An 18,642-nucleotide genomic window follows, 5' to 3' on the forward strand; every position below is an offset into this window, starting at 1 on the left:
TACATTATCTTAGGTAGTAGTACATACTTCGGGAATGACCTTGATTATGAGAGGCTAAAAAACATCCTTCCCATTCCAACCATTATTCTTTCTGATTACAAAATGACCAATAAGTCTTAACTATTCATTGAAACACTTAATTGAATATTTTCAGTTAAGTAGTATTTGACTAATTAGTTCTTACTTTGGGTGAAACTTTTCTCCACAGGATTGGGATGAGATTATGTTAAGTATTGGAAAAAAGAACCCTCGAGTCAATCCAAACTCCCATGCCTAAAATAACCCAAATGTTGCAATTACTACACACCAGTACAACTACACCGCCACTTTCAACTCAAACCCTAACTTTTCTCTTGACTTCGAAAGCACTGTTGACTAATCTATATACTAGTACTACACTACACCCCCTATTTATTCCTGCAACAACCTCTACCATTAGAATAATCTTTTTAGCACTTAATAGCTCTCTTCACCCTATAGCTCCCATTAATACTCTCTGCAAATAAAACCAAATGAGAAGAGAAAACGAATCCTCTCTATAGAAAATAGAGATAAATTCAAAAATAACCAAAACAGCCCATCCTTTTAAAAGCTTTTAATCTTCTCTGCTCTCTGCTCTCTGCACAGTTCACATCTCTCTATCCCCCTCTCTCTCTCTGTTGTGAATCTATCCTTCTATGATGATTATGATGATAGGATTCTAATAAAACACAAGCATGAGTTGTTTTCAATGGGTTTCAAACTTGGCATGCAGGGGAATTAAGTTGTACTATGAGTAATGGGCTAAAGTGTTTATGATTTAATGCCAAAGTGTAAGGAATTCAATACTCCATATGCATGATGATACACTTTTCTTTTTCATTTGTATATCATCAATATATATTTTTCATCAGCATCATCATCGCGTTCTCTCCTCTTCTCAGATGAGATCTTTGTTGCACCGTAGTGGGATTTATTTATTTATGATTTTATTTTATTTTTGGTCTAATTTCTTCGGGAGATGGGAATGATTGTGTTATTAATATATTCAATTGAACTGAACAAACATGTACAGGGGTAGGTGAGAAGGCTGGCTATAAGAAGAGAGAAGAAGTGTTCTGACTGCTACCTTGAGGTTTCAGAGACAAACCCTATAAGTTTATCTTCATCTGATTATTGGCTACTAGCTTGCTTCTGCTAACTAGAACAATCAAAAGCAAATCACACATTTTGTTTGGTTCACTCTTCTCCTTCTCTCAAATCTATAAATTAAACCTTCTTTAAATATTACATCAGTATCAGCTTTTCTCCGTCATGGCATCATCTAACAGACACTGGCCAAGTATGTTTAAATCCAAGCCTTGTGATTCTCATCCTCAGTGGCAACATGAAATCAATCCATCATCTCTTATGTCATCCTGCCAGAGACCTTCATACACTCCATCAGGTGGAATTCGCTTGCTTAGTTTCTCGTGATATTTTATGTTAATATTCATAAGTTTCATTACATATATACATAAACCCTAGTTAACTAGGAATCAAGTTTGAAAGGAAGTAGTCTTTTTTTTTTCATTTACCTAGCTTGCTTCAAAAAGCCTATTTACAATTAACTAATTAATACCAGTTTGGTTTTGTAGCTCCTGCAGGAAATGAAGAGAGAACTCTCGAGCCAAAGCCTCGTTGGAACCCTAAACCAGAGCAAATACGCATACTTGAAGCCATATTCAACGCCGGAATGGTTAACCCACCAAGAGATGAGATCAGAAAAATCAGAGCTCAGTTACAAGAATATGGCCAAGTTGCTGATGCTAATGTGTTTTACTGGTTCCAAAACAGAAAATCCAGAAGCAAACACAAACAAAGACACAGTACAAAATCATCATCAATTAATAATATTTATCATCAACCCTCACCTAAAACCCTAACGGCACCATCTTCTTCCTCGTCTTCTTCTTCCGAGAAAGCTTCTCCGAAGAAAACTAGCAATAACAAGAAAAACATTGCTGCGATGGGTACAACAGGTGTTAATTTTGTGGATGCTTTGAATTCTCCAACGGATTCTGTTAATCAAACATATTTTCAAACTACTCAAGGAGAACTAATATCGTCATCTCCTGATCCGTTCTTTTTCTCCGCAACAATGCCGGTGCAACAGTCCGGTATTAGTAGTACTGGTTTTACTCAAGGGTTTTGTTTTTCGGAGTTGCCGAATGTTATCCAATATCCTAGTCAGAATCATCACCAGGGAATTGGGCATTGTTCCAGTCTTTTACTTGGTGAACTGTTGCATCATGGATCAACTCTAAAGAAAGACGAAGCAGTTGACAAATTGAAGGACTGGAAAAAGTTGAGCTACACTACTACTAGTATTACTAAAACAAGTATTCCTTCCACCGTTATTGACACCATACCGTCTTCCACAATTACATCAACAACAACTGGTTCTACTTTGATCCATGATATACAAGGTATTTGCTTTATGTTTTTCTTCTACTTTTTCAAATATTTGCTTGTCATCACAGATCAATGGTAATTATAATATATCACTCGACCTTCGGATGGTATGGAATTATGGATCATCTGCATATAACAACACGTACTAAGAATGCTTGGCAACGTACCATTATATTCCTATATACGGAGCTTTCATGCTTTCACTTCTTGATGTATGCACCATAATTTTGGATCAATTAGAATGTGATTAATGACATTGAAAACACATCTATTTGATTATGCTTTTGAGTTTTGATAAGGTTTGTTATATGGATATACATAGTTAGATTAATTTAAGGAAACGTTACAATTGAAAAGCAACAATATATATTTATTATTCCATATAGTCGACACTGTACGTGTGTTGCTAGGAATACTTGCATGGCTGCAATTCTTGATTAGATACTTTCATAAAAGTTTCAATTCTTACGTGTGAATTTTATCTAGGAGGAGGAGGCATTGGCGAATCAGGTGATATAGGTCCGTGTATTGTGGCTAAATCGACGGTATTCATAAATGACATTGAGTTCGAGGTATCAATGGGCCCACTTAATGTTAGACAAGCATTTGGTTACGACGCTGTTCTAATCCATTCCTCGGGTCAGCCTGTGTTCACTAATGAATGGGGTTTCACCCTTCAATCTCTTCAACCCGGCGCTTCCTATTATCTGGTGCGCATTTTTTCATGAATACCAGCTCATATGAAAACCGAACACGATAAACATAAGGTTTTTATTTCTGTGACCTGGCTAGTTTCATTGTTACTTGTTAAACTAGAGAGATTTAGCGTTTGCATTCACTTTTTTTAAACAAAAAGGTGAAACGTGTTTTTCACGGTCTCTTTTTTTATATAATATTTTTAACAATATTCACTTTTCATCCATTATTCACTTTTCATCCATTGATTCACTAGTTATTACCTGATATTCAAAATGGAGAAGAGAATCTGTAATGGACTATGAAATGCGAAGTATAGTGTTTTCTCATTTTGGAAGGAGTCATGGTTAATTTGTTCTTGATTTGGTAGCTTTTATCGGTCTTAGATGATCCGGCATAAATGCATTACAAGTTAGTATGCATGCAAAGTTAAAATAAAAATAGTTATTCTGTGGTTATTTTCTTTTCACTTTGCTAATGCGTGTGTTGTACTAATTGGATTTAATTTGGGAATAATTACAGATGTAAGAAAATTTGGTTGCCCGAGGTGTGACGGCGAGATTGAAACTTGGAAGGATGGGTGTATCGACCTGTAACATTTGCACGCATGTTTTGGTTGATGTGATGATGTTGGTGTAGTTAATTTTATCTTTTGCATTTTATGTCGTGTTTTTTTTTACTATAATCAGTTCTTGTTTACGTAAGGTTCTCAAGGAAGTGTCTGTTTTAGGATATCTGGAAGCATTTATTAGCAATATCGCATCTGCGATGAACTAATATTTGGTGGATCTTACATCTACCTTTCTATTTAAGCCCTACTACAATGGAAGAAATGCGAAATTTATTACTTGTTTTATTTCTTCTTAATTGTTATATTGAATTTGATATTATTTGGTGTTATTATATGTGCACCATTACGTGATTGCTTAGAGTGGGCAAGTGTGCTACTGAAATGCAGGTGTTTACACTCCTCCTAATTACAACATGCTTAAACACTATTAATAAGAGAAAGGGGAAAGGGAAACATAAAATTGGTTAAAAAGATCAAAATCAACAATTCCTGGGTGAAATGGACAGTTAGATTTTGATACTGTTTAAATGGACAAAAATATAAAAATAGGCAGGATGTAACCAGTTTCATCGTGCCCATTTCCAAATATTTTTTCTTATTTTTAATTTACACAGGATGTATCCAGTTTCATCCTTGCTATTTTTAAATTTTAAGCTAAGAAGAATCCGGTTTCATCTTGCTATTTTTTATTGGTCATTTCACCCAAACTATTTTTTACTCGTCCATTTGAACCGTGATTTAAAAATATTTGGACAAATGACCCATTTTCCGAAACGGAAACACTAAATAAGGATCAATATACAAGAATATTTGGATGCAAACTAAGTTGATCAATAATTCTGGTCTCAACTAACAGTATAGCTAACGTAATCACCATAAACTTATAAGCAGTATACATTTTAAGTCATCTAATGGAATTTCTTCGACTGAAAATAATTAGTCAAATAGGTAAGTGATCAAATGTCCTTCTAACATAACAGTAACGTAACCGATCTGAATTCAAGACTTGTCATCATCACGTTATTACTTACCGATCATAAAAACAAGTGAGGGGCCTCCACGAACTTGTAGTTATATGGTTTTAAAATTTGAAGGGAAAATTCTGCTGTGAAGGCAACAATCTTCCCATTAGACGACGTGCCACATTAACCATTTGAAAGAATAATAAATAGTAGTTAGTATCTGTCTGGCCATGGAAAAAGGTAGGAACTATAAGAAGATGTGCCGACACGAAGCATTTGAAACCAGTAATATTACAAATTCCACCAACACTGTGAAATCCATCCCTCCCTCGTTATCGATTTTCAGCTAGTTCACATATTAATTCCCACTTGAATACTTAATTAATTCATCTATGGTATTCGTATTTGTACGTACGTGCCTGCCGAATAATTACGAGCTAACAAATCCAGGTTGATGTGATGACTTAAATATTACTACAAAGAATCACCTTTTGTAGTCAAAACTACATTTACATGGATAGATATGGGTTGAGTGTGCGCAGATTTAAGTAGTGTCTCACTGACGTAAACATAGTACGGAGAAAAGCTCCTCTAAATATTGGTGGTGTTGATGATGACTTGATATGCATCTAATTAACTAAGCTATAATGATGATACGGCCGGAGGTAATATTCATTAGCTATCCCTCTTTCATAATTTGGATCGATCTATGTATCAGTCATTTCAATTGGTCATCTAGCTTGCCTCTCTCTGATATACTTAGCTCCTACATTTATAACATCTAACCAAAGTTGACATGGTTTAGTAATGGTAGCATTAATTTCATAAATATCTAGGACGAATGTAGATATACAGATACTCAGAGTAATTGATGATCAGCCAAGACATGGTCAGTCGGTTGAGATATCCCTTTTGCAGAATTGCTGTATAGCTACTATGTAACAACTGTAGTATAGGTTTGCAGGTGGACTGCAGGATGGCTTTTTCACTAAAATGAGAACAGCACTATGAGCTTCGCATGCAATCTACTTCTTTAATATGATCTACTTTTAGCGTAGGATCGACCTAGATTTTACCCAAAGGATTTGTAACTGGTAACTGGTAACCGGTAACCGGAAACATTTACTTTCACTAGTGGGCCGCTGCCACTGTTAGGGGCTGATGAAGAAACATGCGCGACCCAGAGTCAAATAAGATATTAGTAAAGCAAAGTAGTTAAAATAAATTTTAGAAAAAAAGTTAAAAGTTTTTCTTTCTTTTTCATTCTATAAGAAATTAAAAAATATTCGTAATTTTAGTAACATTTTTATTAATTCGAAAAAAATAGAATGACCTTTTATTGATTTTAACTTTTTTTATAAAGCATGATTCAGTGTAGGAAATTTTCATTTGGACTTGTATTCTAAATGCAAAATAAGAACATAGAAGCATTGAGATGATAGGTTTAATAACAACAAAACTAAGTTCGACGAGAAAAGTCTATGTTGGTAGTAATTCATCCTTCCCCGATTTCTTCCCGAGAGTGTTAGTTTGGGTCAGTATTAAAAATCCTCTGGTTGATAAACTTTTAGTGAAGGTAGGAAGATATACCCAGTTACAGAGCTATTCATCAATTACCTTAACCTTCCATTATGTGACCACTGTCTTAGGTTTGGGAACAAAAAAGATTGTTGTGCGATTCTTCAACACATGCCTCTAAAGGATATCTATGAGATCTCTGTTGACTCTCCATTCCCGAGTGATGATCTCTTCTTTCTGAATGATATACATGTTCAAATCTGGACTCCTTAGGAAAAATGCAACCATCATGGAAAAACTGAGTCTGTTGAAGCCTTTCTTGCTCTTCCGGAGTTTCTGAAACTTTTCATACTCTTTTCCCGGCACAAGACCTACCTGTAGATAATCATGTTATCTATGAAGAAATGGAGAATATCTCGAACCCAAATCACTCAGAGGATTTAAATTCTGATATGCCTCTGGTTTCTTACTCAATATTAGGGAAGCGTACATTCTCATTCAATATACCTGAAAATTTCAACTTATCTACTCAATCAGTATCTGAGTCCAATCATTCAGTTAATTCGGAAACGTATCGAGTCATCGAAACAATCAGAACCAGTGAGTCTACTCTTGAATCAGGTCTTCTTCAAGATATTATCAATCCAATTCAAGTTTGAACCGACTCTTTTTCCCCTGTTCATGCCAATTTATCCCCAATTTCTTCTTATGAAAATGCCATAGAATCTTTTGAATTGCCTCATTCAATCTCATAAATTTCTTCATTAATCAAATCTTCAAACCCTACCGTCTCTACCCCAATTTCAAGATAAAACTTTAAAGTTTTCAACTCTCCCAATTTGTTTTCTGAACCCGCTTTTAAAATTTCCATAGCGGATTTCGATCTCTTTTCCTCTTCCGAGAAACGTCTCTCCATCTCAAATGAAATTGGATCAACTCTCTCAACAGATTAGTATGAGTCAAATTTGAAAGAACATAACAAAGGAAAAGAACCCTATCTACCCCTGTCTTCTCTCTATCTCCTCAATCGATGCAGAAGGATGCGACACGGGTATTCTTATCCTTCTCCTTCTCCTTCTCCTTAATCTTAATTTTCTTTATTTTATTACTTAATCCCCTTACTGCAACATTTAGTTGTTAAATTATAGTATTAATCTCAATTCAACATTTAGTTTAGCTACAATTTAAGCATTGATTACTTTCGGGGTTAACACATTAATCATCACAACATAGTTCCCCCTTCTAAACATCATAGACCACTAAAAATGGTTACTTTCTCATCCATTCGGGTCCATTTCTTAGTATCTAAATTAATTTGTAGTCATTCGCTCATATTATCCTACTTTGCTGCTTCCTTTGTATGCTTTAGTTCATTAGTATAACCTGCTTGTTCTTGGGCTTATTTGTTTTTTTTCTATACTTTTAACTGTAAAAAATGAAATTGATAGCATGGAATGTGCCAGGGTGTGGTAGCCCTTTCACACAAAATCATCTAAAATAGATTATAGAGATTGAGAAATATGAAATTCTATTTCTCTCTAAAACTAAGTCCCAAAGGCTCTTAGTAAAATCTATTTTAGCTTCTTGCCTCAACGTTCATATTGTAGACCCGATAGGTCTAGCAAGAAGACTAGCTATAGCTTGGGTCGCGACGGTTTTCATTTTGAAATAATACAATGAAACATTAACATGATAAAATATCATTGTCCAAACAAATTTCGAAGCCAAACAATGGATCCTAACATGTTTCTATGGAAGTTCATACCCTTCCAACAGGAACATTGCTTGGGACTTCTTAGAAAAAAATATCAGAACATGTTTATATGACTAAATCTCCTTAGGTTCTAATATGAGACATAAATATCATTTTTGACCAATCCAGAAAACAGGGAGGCTTATCCTTTAATAAAAGAAAATACTGGTGAATATTATAACAATATTTTCCAGAGAGCTTATTTGATGAACAGACAATGAGCAGGAAATATTTAAGAAAGACTAGATAAAGCTTTTTCTAATGCAGATTGGAATCTGCAATATCCTAAATCCAACCTCACTCATTTAGTGGTTGTGGGCTCTGATCATTACCCTATTTCTTTGTCTTTAGATAATAGTTTCCAAAATACAAATTGGACTTTCAAATTTTATGATACTTGGCAGAAGGAACTTTCTTGTGTCCAAGTAATCAGAGAATCTTGGAACCACATTATAAGGGATAACCCTGTAGATTCTTTAGTTTTAAATTTTCAAACACTAGGGATAAATTTACAAGACTGGAAAAAAAATTGGTCTTCCATCAAAACAGATAAAAAAGTTACTTAGAAAGATTGAAAATATTAATGCATCTCAACATCTTTACAAAAAAGAGGAACGACTACAGGATAAACTAACTCAACTTGAAAAAGTTTATGACACATAAGAAGTAATAGTTAAACAACAACCTAGGGACAATATCGTAGCTCTAGGCGAAAAAAACAGAAAATACTTTCATACTGTAACTCTAAAGAGAATGAAGTGAAATGCTATAGAATGCCCAAAAGATAGTAATGATGATGTAACTTTTAACAATAAATAAATTCATGTCATCCTAAATGATTATTTTCAAAACTTATTTTCTGCTGGCACAATTGATAGCTCTCATCATGATCAACTCTTCAATTCCATTCACTCTAGTGAGACTGATACTGAAAATGCTAAATCGATTCTTGTTAGAGCATTGCTCGGTCGAACTCGCATGCGTTGCTATATCAAGCATGTTTGTCAATATTAGTGATCAAAACTATATGTCTTGATTTCTAGTTTACTTATGACTAAGTCTCGGTCTAGGATAGTTAAGTGCAGTTGAGCTCCAGACTCCATGGCGATCATCTTACGAAGACGAAAAACTACTCGAGGAATAAGTGGAACTTCATCCGACAAAAAGGTATGTAGAGACTTGAACTTTTCTGTCACTCAAAAGTATATTCTATCTCCTACTCTTGAGACAAAGTCGTATAAGTATGATAGTTTTCATACATACACATTTTCTATTTCGAGCCGAGTTTACTCGCATATCTTTTTCTCGAAATATGTGTTAGTGAGCTTTTGCTTTAACCATTTTCATCTTTACCCGTGACGCAAGTCATGAAGATGTTTCAATCTTGAAAATAGCTTTGATGATGATAGTCGTGAATAACGATTGTTATAACATTATAGAAGAATGTTTCAATGATTGAAATGTAGAGTTGAGATTACCAACTATGGATATAAGCATATATAGTGTGTTCGCACATTAGTGTATAAATCCATGTGTCGGAGACCAAGTGCATGCATATGTGTGCATACGGTATTGGTGAAGGAGACAGGTTGAGTACGCGTACCTGCAGAAGTTTTCATACCAAAAATTTTGTTGAGTTTGTAAGTTTGCAAACTAGTAAACCAGTCACCTTAGGTACGCATACCCGTACGCGTACCCACGAAAGTTCTCGAACCGAAATTTTTTGTTGAGTTTGTAAACTCAAATCCGGTAGCTAAGGTACGCATACCCGTACGCATACCCGAGCTGGTTAATTCTCAAATCGGTTGTTCATGAACTTAAACAATAATTTATAAGGAATGCAATCTTCGCAAACCGTGGTTATATTGTTCATGAATTGATTCAAATGAAACCGATTTTGTTTTAATTGTGTCTATGAATAAAGACCTGAGCAATTGAACAACTCTTGAACTAGTTCTTATGAGTCATTTGAACTAGTTATGAGAAATATGAATATGGTTAATATGAAAGTGCTCATATGGCTAACCATTGGTTAGCTATTTATGAACCAACTAAGTGTACACGTTTAGGTACGGTTAGTCAAACCTAAATGAATACATTTCATTTGTGTGTGACAAGCTAAGTTTCGATCCAACGGTTGAAAGATATTAGCTTGGAGAAATCAGGTTTTTCATCTAACGGTGAATATTGAATGCTTTTTTACCAAGGTAACTTGGAGTGCAAACCCTGATTTGAAAACTATATAAAGGAGATATCTAGCAACTGGAAAAACTAATCCCCACACCTCCTGTGTGATCGGTTTTGCTAGATTCGATTCTCCTTTAACCGTAGGTTTCTTCTCGAGACCCTGTCGGTTAACGACCGAAAGACTTCATTGGGATTGTGAAGCCAGACGAAACTAATTTCTTGTAGTTGATCGATCTGATCTTGCCATTTTCTATCGTAGGAGTTCAATTGAATAATTGACTTGAGATTATATCTCCTATAGGGCAAGATAAAAAGAAATCACAAATATCTTCGTCTCATCGTTTGTGATTCCACATTATCTAGTTTCGCTACCATACGATTTAGATTATTGTGAGGTGATTGATAATAATAGGTTATTCTTAGGGAATATAAGTCATGGTTATCAATTAGTTCCTGTTCACCTTGATTTATCAAAAGACGGAACAAAAAATCTTGGGTATTTTTGTGGGAGACAGATTTATTCAATCCTATAGACTTTTCTGTGTGAGACAGATTTGGCTATCAAGTCTTCGACTTTGGGTCGTAGCAACTCTTAGTTGTGGGTGAGATTAGCTAAGGGAATCAAGTGCGTAGTATCCTGCTGGTATTAGAGACGTAAGGAGCACAACTGTACCTTGAATCAGTGTGAGATTGATTGGGGTTCAACTACAGTCCAGACTGAAGTTAGTTTGTAGTAGGCTAGTGTCTGTAGCGGCTTAATACAGTGTGGTGTTCAATCTGGACTAGGTCCAGGGGTTTTTCTGGATTTGCGGTTTCCTCGTTAACAAAACTTCTGGTGTCTGTGTTATTTCTATTCCGCATTATATTTTGTTATATAATTGAAATATCACAAGGTTGTGCGTTGAGATCAATCAATTAGAATATCCAACCTTTGGTTGTTGATTTACATTGATTGACACTTGGATATTGGTCTTTGGTACCATCCAAGTTTATCTCTCTAGTATTTGATAAAGATTCGCATATTTCCATTTGCTTGAGTAAAGATCAAATCGAGAGATAGAGATATTAACTCCTTGATATACTTTTTATTAAGATTGAGTCTGACTGTCTAGTTGATTCTCTTAAAAGTATATTAGAGTTAGTCCATACAGATTGATAATCGAAATATTGGTTGAGGTTGTTGTACCCCCGCCTTTTCAATTCTTCCTCCCTCCAAAGATTAAATCTTGAATGTTAAAAAAACCAAATAAATCTCCAGGACCAGACGGATTTCGAACAAGTTTTTCAAACAGAATTCGGACACTATGGGGGACCAAGTTACCCTCATCATTCAACAATTCTTTGAATTTGGAGCTATGCATCCATATATAAACAAAACTTTCCTATTTCTTATACCAAAAACTAGACATCTTAAAAATCCTATTCAATTCAGACCTATTGGGCTTGGTAACACCACTTATAAATTAATTGCAAAAATTCTAGTTAATAGAATAAAATCCTCCTAGATAATATAACCTCCCCATTCCAAGTTGTCTTCCTCTCCAAAAGACAAATATCTAATAACATTGTGATAGCACATGAGATTATCCATTCTTTCAAAAACAAAAAACCAAGAATATGAGGTTTAGCATTAAAAATCGACATGTCCAAATCTTTTGACAAGGTCAATTGGGATTTTCCTCCTAGATAATATAACCTCACTATTCCAAGTTGTCTTCCTCTCCAAAAGACAAATATCTAATAACATTGTGATAGCACATGAGATTATCCATTCTTTCAAAAACAAAAAAGCAAGAATATGAGGTTTAGCATTAAAATCGACATGTCCAAAGCTTTTGACAAGGTCAATTGGGATTTTCTTCTAGCATCCCTGAAGGCCTTTGGTTTTAATTCATATTTCTGTAATCTCATTAACCAATGTAACTCAACCTCGTCCATTGCAATGGATCTTCGGGGGATTATTTTAAACCCACAAAGGGCCTGAGACAAGAAGATCATTTGTATGGAGATTTTCTCCAGACTTCTCTTTACTTATGAATCTGAAAAAACTAATAGATGCAGTCAAATTAACACCTAAAAATAGTCCCATTTCCGACATCGTTTTCGCAGATGACTGCCTGCTTTTCATAAAAGCAAATTTAAATGAATGTAAGAACATTTTAAATACTATTGAAATTTTTAGTAAAGCTTCAGGGAAGCTTATCAACTTCGATAAATCAGGTAATTTTTTCGGTAAGAAAGTTCATGCAAAACACCAAAGAATGATGTCCAAGCTTCCCAAAAAAAAAAAAAAAATATTGACTTAAAGGTACCCCCACTCTTTATAGACAAAAACCAAGATTAATACTTTCGAAATAATAGTGGATAAAATTAAACATAGATCTCAAGGGTGGAAAGGTAAGGTACCACAAACTATTAAAATGGTCCTAAACAAATCAGTCCTAACAAGCATTGAGAATTTCCAAATAGGTTGTTTCGTGTTACCAAAAAGATCGCTAATAAAATTTATGTGATACAAAAGGACTTCTGGTGGGGAAAAGAAACCAATTCTAGTGGATACTACCCTAAATCCTATATTTGTCTTTGCAAACCAATGCATAAAGGTGGGATTGGGATTTAGAAGTGCACGAACAGTAACCTAGCACTGACAGCTAAACTAGCTTGGCGTCTTCTAACTGAACCAAACTCACTCTGGGCTTCTCAACTAAAACCTAAATATTTTAGGAAAAAATCTTCTTTTTGGGCTAAAACATCTCAAATCAGCTCTTGGATGTGGAAAGGTATTAGCAAAGGAATAGCTCTGGTGGAACAAAATAGTATCTGGGAGGTATGAGATAATAAAAGTATAAGTATTTGGGAGGATAAGTGGATACGAAACCTAGGCAGAACTTTGTTACAATACAAGAAAATAACAACAACCATTTAACACTTTGTGATTGGTCACGCAGATCAAATTACTAAAAAGTGGACCATTCTTTTGATCACTTCTATGTTTGACTCGAATATTGCCGAAAAAATATGTAAAGTTAGGATCTCTCCGAGTAAGGTAAATTCAACTAATTCTGATAGATTGAGATGGATTCTGACTAACTCAGGGGTGTTCACTATGATAAATTGACTGAAAACAGAATCAATTCCAATAATCTTAATATGTCTGATAAATTTTGGAAACACTTATGGAATTTAGATGTCTCCTAGATAATAAAAATTCATACATGGAAATGCCTACAAAATGCAGTTTCTACTAACATCAAACTGGTTAAGATTCTTAAGGATTTCTCCTCAAAATGTATCTTTGGCTGTGATGATGATGAGACTCTAGAACACCGTTTCTTTCGTTGTAATTTTTCCAAATCAATATGGGCTTTAGCACCTAGTCCAGTGTAGTTCTCCTTTAATTATGATATCACTTTCATATAAATCCTGGTTAGAAGAACCAAGCAGTTTCATTAGCATAGAAACCATTTTGACTAAAATCTGGTTCTCATGGAAAGAAAGATGTAATAGAGCCTTCCTGGAAAAACACAGACTAGTTGAGCCATTAGCTTTAGACATTCAGAGGCATATTTAGTTTTGGCAGGATGGTTCTAAGAATATAGTTCAAAATCTGAATAAGGAAAGTCTTACTCAGAAAAATAAAGAAGTATGGAAATTTCCTGAAAAACAACCTCATAAAATAAATGTGGATGCAGCTTGGATTTCTCCTAGTAAACCCTTACACCTCGTTTGGTTCGAAGAATTGGATTTCTATGAATTCAATTATGGGGAAATCCAATTCTAGGAATTGAATTCAAATCCAATAAATTTGTGTTTGGTTGAGGTAATCCAATTACTATTGTTTTTACCTTGGAATCCAATTTCATTGCACTACTAGACCAATGCAATGGAAATCTATTATTTTGGGGGGAATTGGATTCCTAGGAATCAAAATTCTCAATTACATGGAGTTGATTTGGGCTGTTTGGTTCAAGGAATTGGTGACATTCCCCCGGAATTGGATTACCAAGAATCCAATTCCTTGAACTAAACATGTTCTTAGGTTTTGGTTTAATCCTTAGAGATGATGCAAGTGACTTTGAACAATGAAGAGCAGGACCAATTAGTGAAGCAACTCCGGAAGAAGAAGAAGAAGAAGAAGAAGAAGAAGAAGAAGAAGAGGGAATAGGGATGTTTCAGATAACGAAATGGGCAAAAGAGCTTCATCTCACCAATTTTAGTATTGAAAGAGACAACACAAATATTTTTGAATATCTCAATGGAAAACAATCATCCATCTCTTGGAAAAATCAAGTTATCATGGACGAAGCTAGACAAGAAACTGTTGACTGTCCAAATATTTAAGGTTTCTTTTTCTTACCTAGATCGGCAAATAGTGTAGCAGACTTTTAGCAAAGGAAGCTAACACTTCAGTTGGAATTTAAATTGGGATTCTTCCCCTCTTTCTTGCATTAACAGTGCTCTTGCAGTAGATAAATCTAACGCTAGGCAGGTTCTTGATCCTACCATATTAGATGGCTCTACTTCGTTTGTAATCAGGCTACTAACTCTTTAAGTTAGTTATTTTTAATATATTACCAATTTGCAAAAATAAAAACAAACAAACTTTTTCACAAAGATTGTAATTGATTCCTGGTACTTTCATTTTGTTTGAAATTAGTGTTTGGTCTAATTTTTTTCAAACTTAATTAAGAGTTGGTACTTGGAATTGACGTTGATCCATGTTGACTTGGTTAAATTTTAACTTATGTTAATAACAAAAGTTAGTCCACACACCAACTCTGGACAAAATGTAAGTACTAAAAATCAATTAACCAAATTTTAAAAAACTGTTGTTTGTTAATATTAAAGTTTACTTTTAAATGTTAACCTTTTCTCTTCGAAGTTTTTTCTTAAATTAAATCTAATTTGTCTTGATTAGGTATGATGCAAATGATTGGGTTTTTTTTTCTGCAACAGAACAAGAACAAAATAATATTTATAATGAAACTTGAAGAGTCGAGTAAAAGATTAGGTGGAAATAATTTTTTTTGTTGAAATTGAGATCCCAAAATTAGACTAGATTAATTAGTAGATATAATTGGTGAGGCTCCATTAAATTCGTCATCCTCAAAAAATAAAGTACAAATTAATAGTAATTAGGTAGATTTGATTAAGAGTTTATGCAAATTCGATGAAATTGGTATAAATTGTTGTGAGATTGAAGTTAAGCTATTGATAAATTAAGGGAAATTGTAAAAAAAAATATATTTGAAGAAAAAATGACTGGAATTTGTAGAACTTTTTTTTAAAAAAGAGTAAATAAAAAACATGGGGACAAAAATTGTGACTGATAAATGCAGATTTATGATCCCATAGAAGACCTGTTTTTGGTCTGCCAGTTACTATATTGTTTCCATATGAACCAGCATTTAGTGGTTGCCAAAGCCATGGATATGGAGTTCAAGTCTCCTTTAATCCATTCATTGTACATGTCTAACAAAGAACATATGTTATCAGTAATTATGAATGCAGAACCCCAGAAAAACTAGCTCTGGACATCATGAGACATTATGAATACTGGCATCCTTCTTTGCTTTCTTCTACTTTAGTGCAACACAATAATAAACCTCAATTTCAACCATATTGGATATTCCCAGCAAGAAACTCTTATAAACTGAATTGTGATGCTTCATGGAAATCAGCTAATACTAATGATGGTTGTGATTTTATCTTGCGCAACTAGACAGGTACCTTCAGGGCAGCAGGAATGGGAAGCTGCAGGACTGAATCTGCAGAAGAAGCGGAAGTTGTAGCTCTGTTACAGACCACACAATGGGCCATCATCAACAATATAAAAAATATGGCAATAGAAGGATACAACCAAAACACCATCAAGTATTTACAAGGCACACATAACTCAATCAAGTGGCAACGCATAGAAATTCTGGATGAAGTTAAGAAGCTGGCAGACAAGCTGATTTCTTTTGAAGGTTTTCATTTTGTGGATAGAAGGGCAAGCAAAGCAGCTGAACAGCTAGCCAAAGAAGGAAGAAAATCATCTCAACAACTTACGATCTTAACTGAAGTACCTTTGTTTTTAATTCCAACAATAACTTTTGACTCTGTGAAAGCTCAAGAGATCTGTAATATGAACTCCAACTATGTTTCCTTTGATGAAGAAACTAATCATACAGATCCAGTCATCAGACAAACAACTCATCACGAGTTGATTCCAAATGGGTCTGAATCTACAAATTAGTTGCTTCTTTTTCAATATATCTGGTTATTTTCAAAAAAAAGAAGTTACTATACTGTTTACCCTAAAATTAGCATAAAGATTTAATAAAGAAAAATATCGCTTTATGCTACCTAACAAATGTGGTGCCAAAATCTGATGTGACCAGATGACCAGTGCAACAGTGGGGCCGAATGAAAAAAAATCCCGAGTGAAACAACTGTTTCTTGTTATAAACCACTGTTGGTCGTCACAAATTAACAACAATTATATTCGTTAGTAATAAACATATAAAAATTGGCGTTGTTGTATCTGACTAATGTTGTTGTCTTCTTCGCCCGACTTTCACCCGGTTTAATTGAGTGATGGTCCGATTTAACTGAACAGAGAAACGATGTATTTTGATTATTAGTGGACTGAACTCATGCAATTGTCTATTTTGGTTGTTTGTGTACCTAAATTATCATAGAAAACGTTTATAACCATTCCTAATCGGTTAAAACTAAAAACGTGCGGCAAATTATTATTATTTTTTTATTTTTTTGATTTTTGATTTGTTTTGATACATTCAGCTTGCGGCGGAAAATTAAGATGCGCGAAAAATTATGGTGGGATGCAAATAGTTTTATGGGTCGGTTTTCGGTTTTACCATTTCATTTACACCTTAATCCTCTCATCTTTTCCTGTTTCGATTTTTTTTTGTTCTCTGTTTTTTTCCTCAATTCTTATAATAAAAAGAACCAAAAATTCTATAATCCAATTGATGATAACAATTATCACCTTATACAAGTAGTGGGCACGTGCGTGACACGTCGGCAACACTATTGTTTCCTACGTGCAAATAGTTTGGCGGTTCTTTGACACTGTATATTATACATCTCATCCGACAATTAATTATGTTATTTGTTATATACTAATGAATGAATCAACTTTTTTGATGACTTTTTCAATTTATTTTTCTTAAACCATGTCTGAGTTTTAAGGAAAAAACATACAAAACTTTAAGACATAATTTTTTTAATATTATTATTTATGCTCGTTGCATAAATTAATCATAGGGTTTTTCCAAATACATAAAACTCACAAAAATACGATATATGCTTTCAAAGATGTAATGAAGTTTTTAAATAGGGATAACTAGACTTTGGTACTCATGTTTTGTCCGATACTAGGTTTTGGTCTAACATTTGTCCAACATTAGGACTTGGTACCTGGACTGGATGTTAACTCGTGTTGACCAATTAAATCTTGACTTCCATCTCATAATTATTATTAAAAAAAAATTATATAAAATTAAATGAGATTACAACTATTCCCTTCAATCTAATAATATTTACATAGTAAACCTAATATTAACCTAATTAGATATATACCCTCCATCAACTCCTCATGCTGCAATGTTCAACCCAAGGTTTGAAAAACACCCGTTTTTTCCAAAAAAAACCGTTAAAACGGTCATACCCATATACCGTGGTCGTGAGGGATCCCGAACCTTGTGCCTATGTAATGCCGATAAATAGGAAATAACGACAGTTTTTTAGGACCGTTTTTCCGTTTTCGCACACGTTATAACCGTTTTTCTAAAATTGAATTTTACGTTTTTTCCATCTAAATAACATTTTAACGTAAGTTTTTTAGACCATTTTCCCGTTTTCACGTCAGTTATAATCGTTTTTAATAAAAAATAATATAAAAATATTTTCTTACAATTCTTTATATTTTAAATTAAAAATTAAAAAATTACAACTAATAGTTTAAAAATAAAAGAATAAAATATGGGCTTTTTGATAAAGTACCTCCACTTTTAACTTTACACTAGAAAAATGCCCCCGTTTTTTTTAAACTTTCTAAAATGCCCTTGGCTTGACCGTTTTATACAATAAACGGTAAACGACAGCCGTTATTGCTTAGGTGGCAGCGCAATAAAAGTCTAAAAATCCCTTTGAACTAAATAGAGTTGAATCTACTTGAATCGCGGAGTTGAAACGCCAATTCAACTCGAGTCAATAAGAGACACGTTATATCCATCTAACCATCCATGTAAAAGAAAAATCAACGACCCACAATAAGATCTATTCTCCCAACGGTCTTATTCCCAATTCCATCTTCTTCAACCTGTATATATACATATGATCTTCCATATGTTTCTGCAACTCAAAAATATCACTATAAGCTAAGAAAACTCAGAAATAATGAATGGTGGAGGTGCAAAAGACTCTCCAGGTAGTAGTAGCAGCAACAACAACAACAACCATAAGGCGAGAATGAAAAAAGTCATCAGTCATTGTGCTATGTGTGAACAAGGTAA

General features: G+C 34.1%; 1 protein-coding gene across 1 annotated transcript; it reads left to right on the forward strand.

Moving 5' to 3' along the window:
* The first annotated feature begins 1,181 nt into the window (after nt 1-1,181).
* Nucleotides 1,182-3,161, forward strand: LOC113353902 (WUSCHEL-related homeobox 9-like). Its single transcript, XM_026597375.1, has 3 exons — nt 1,182-1,426; nt 1,617-2,447; nt 2,920-3,161. Exons 1-3 carry the CDS (start codon nt 1,294-1,296, stop codon nt 3,159-3,161), a joined length of 1,206 nt encoding a protein of 401 aa, XP_026453160.1. The 5' UTR covers nt 1,182-1,293.
* Nucleotides 3,162-18,642: the final 15,481 nt, after the last annotated feature.

This window comes from Papaver somniferum, chromosome 1, assembly GCF_003573695.1.
Source record: "Papaver somniferum cultivar HN1 chromosome 1, ASM357369v1, whole genome shotgun sequence".
Taxonomy (NCBI): Eukaryota; Viridiplantae; Streptophyta; class Magnoliopsida; order Ranunculales; family Papaveraceae; genus Papaver; species Papaver somniferum.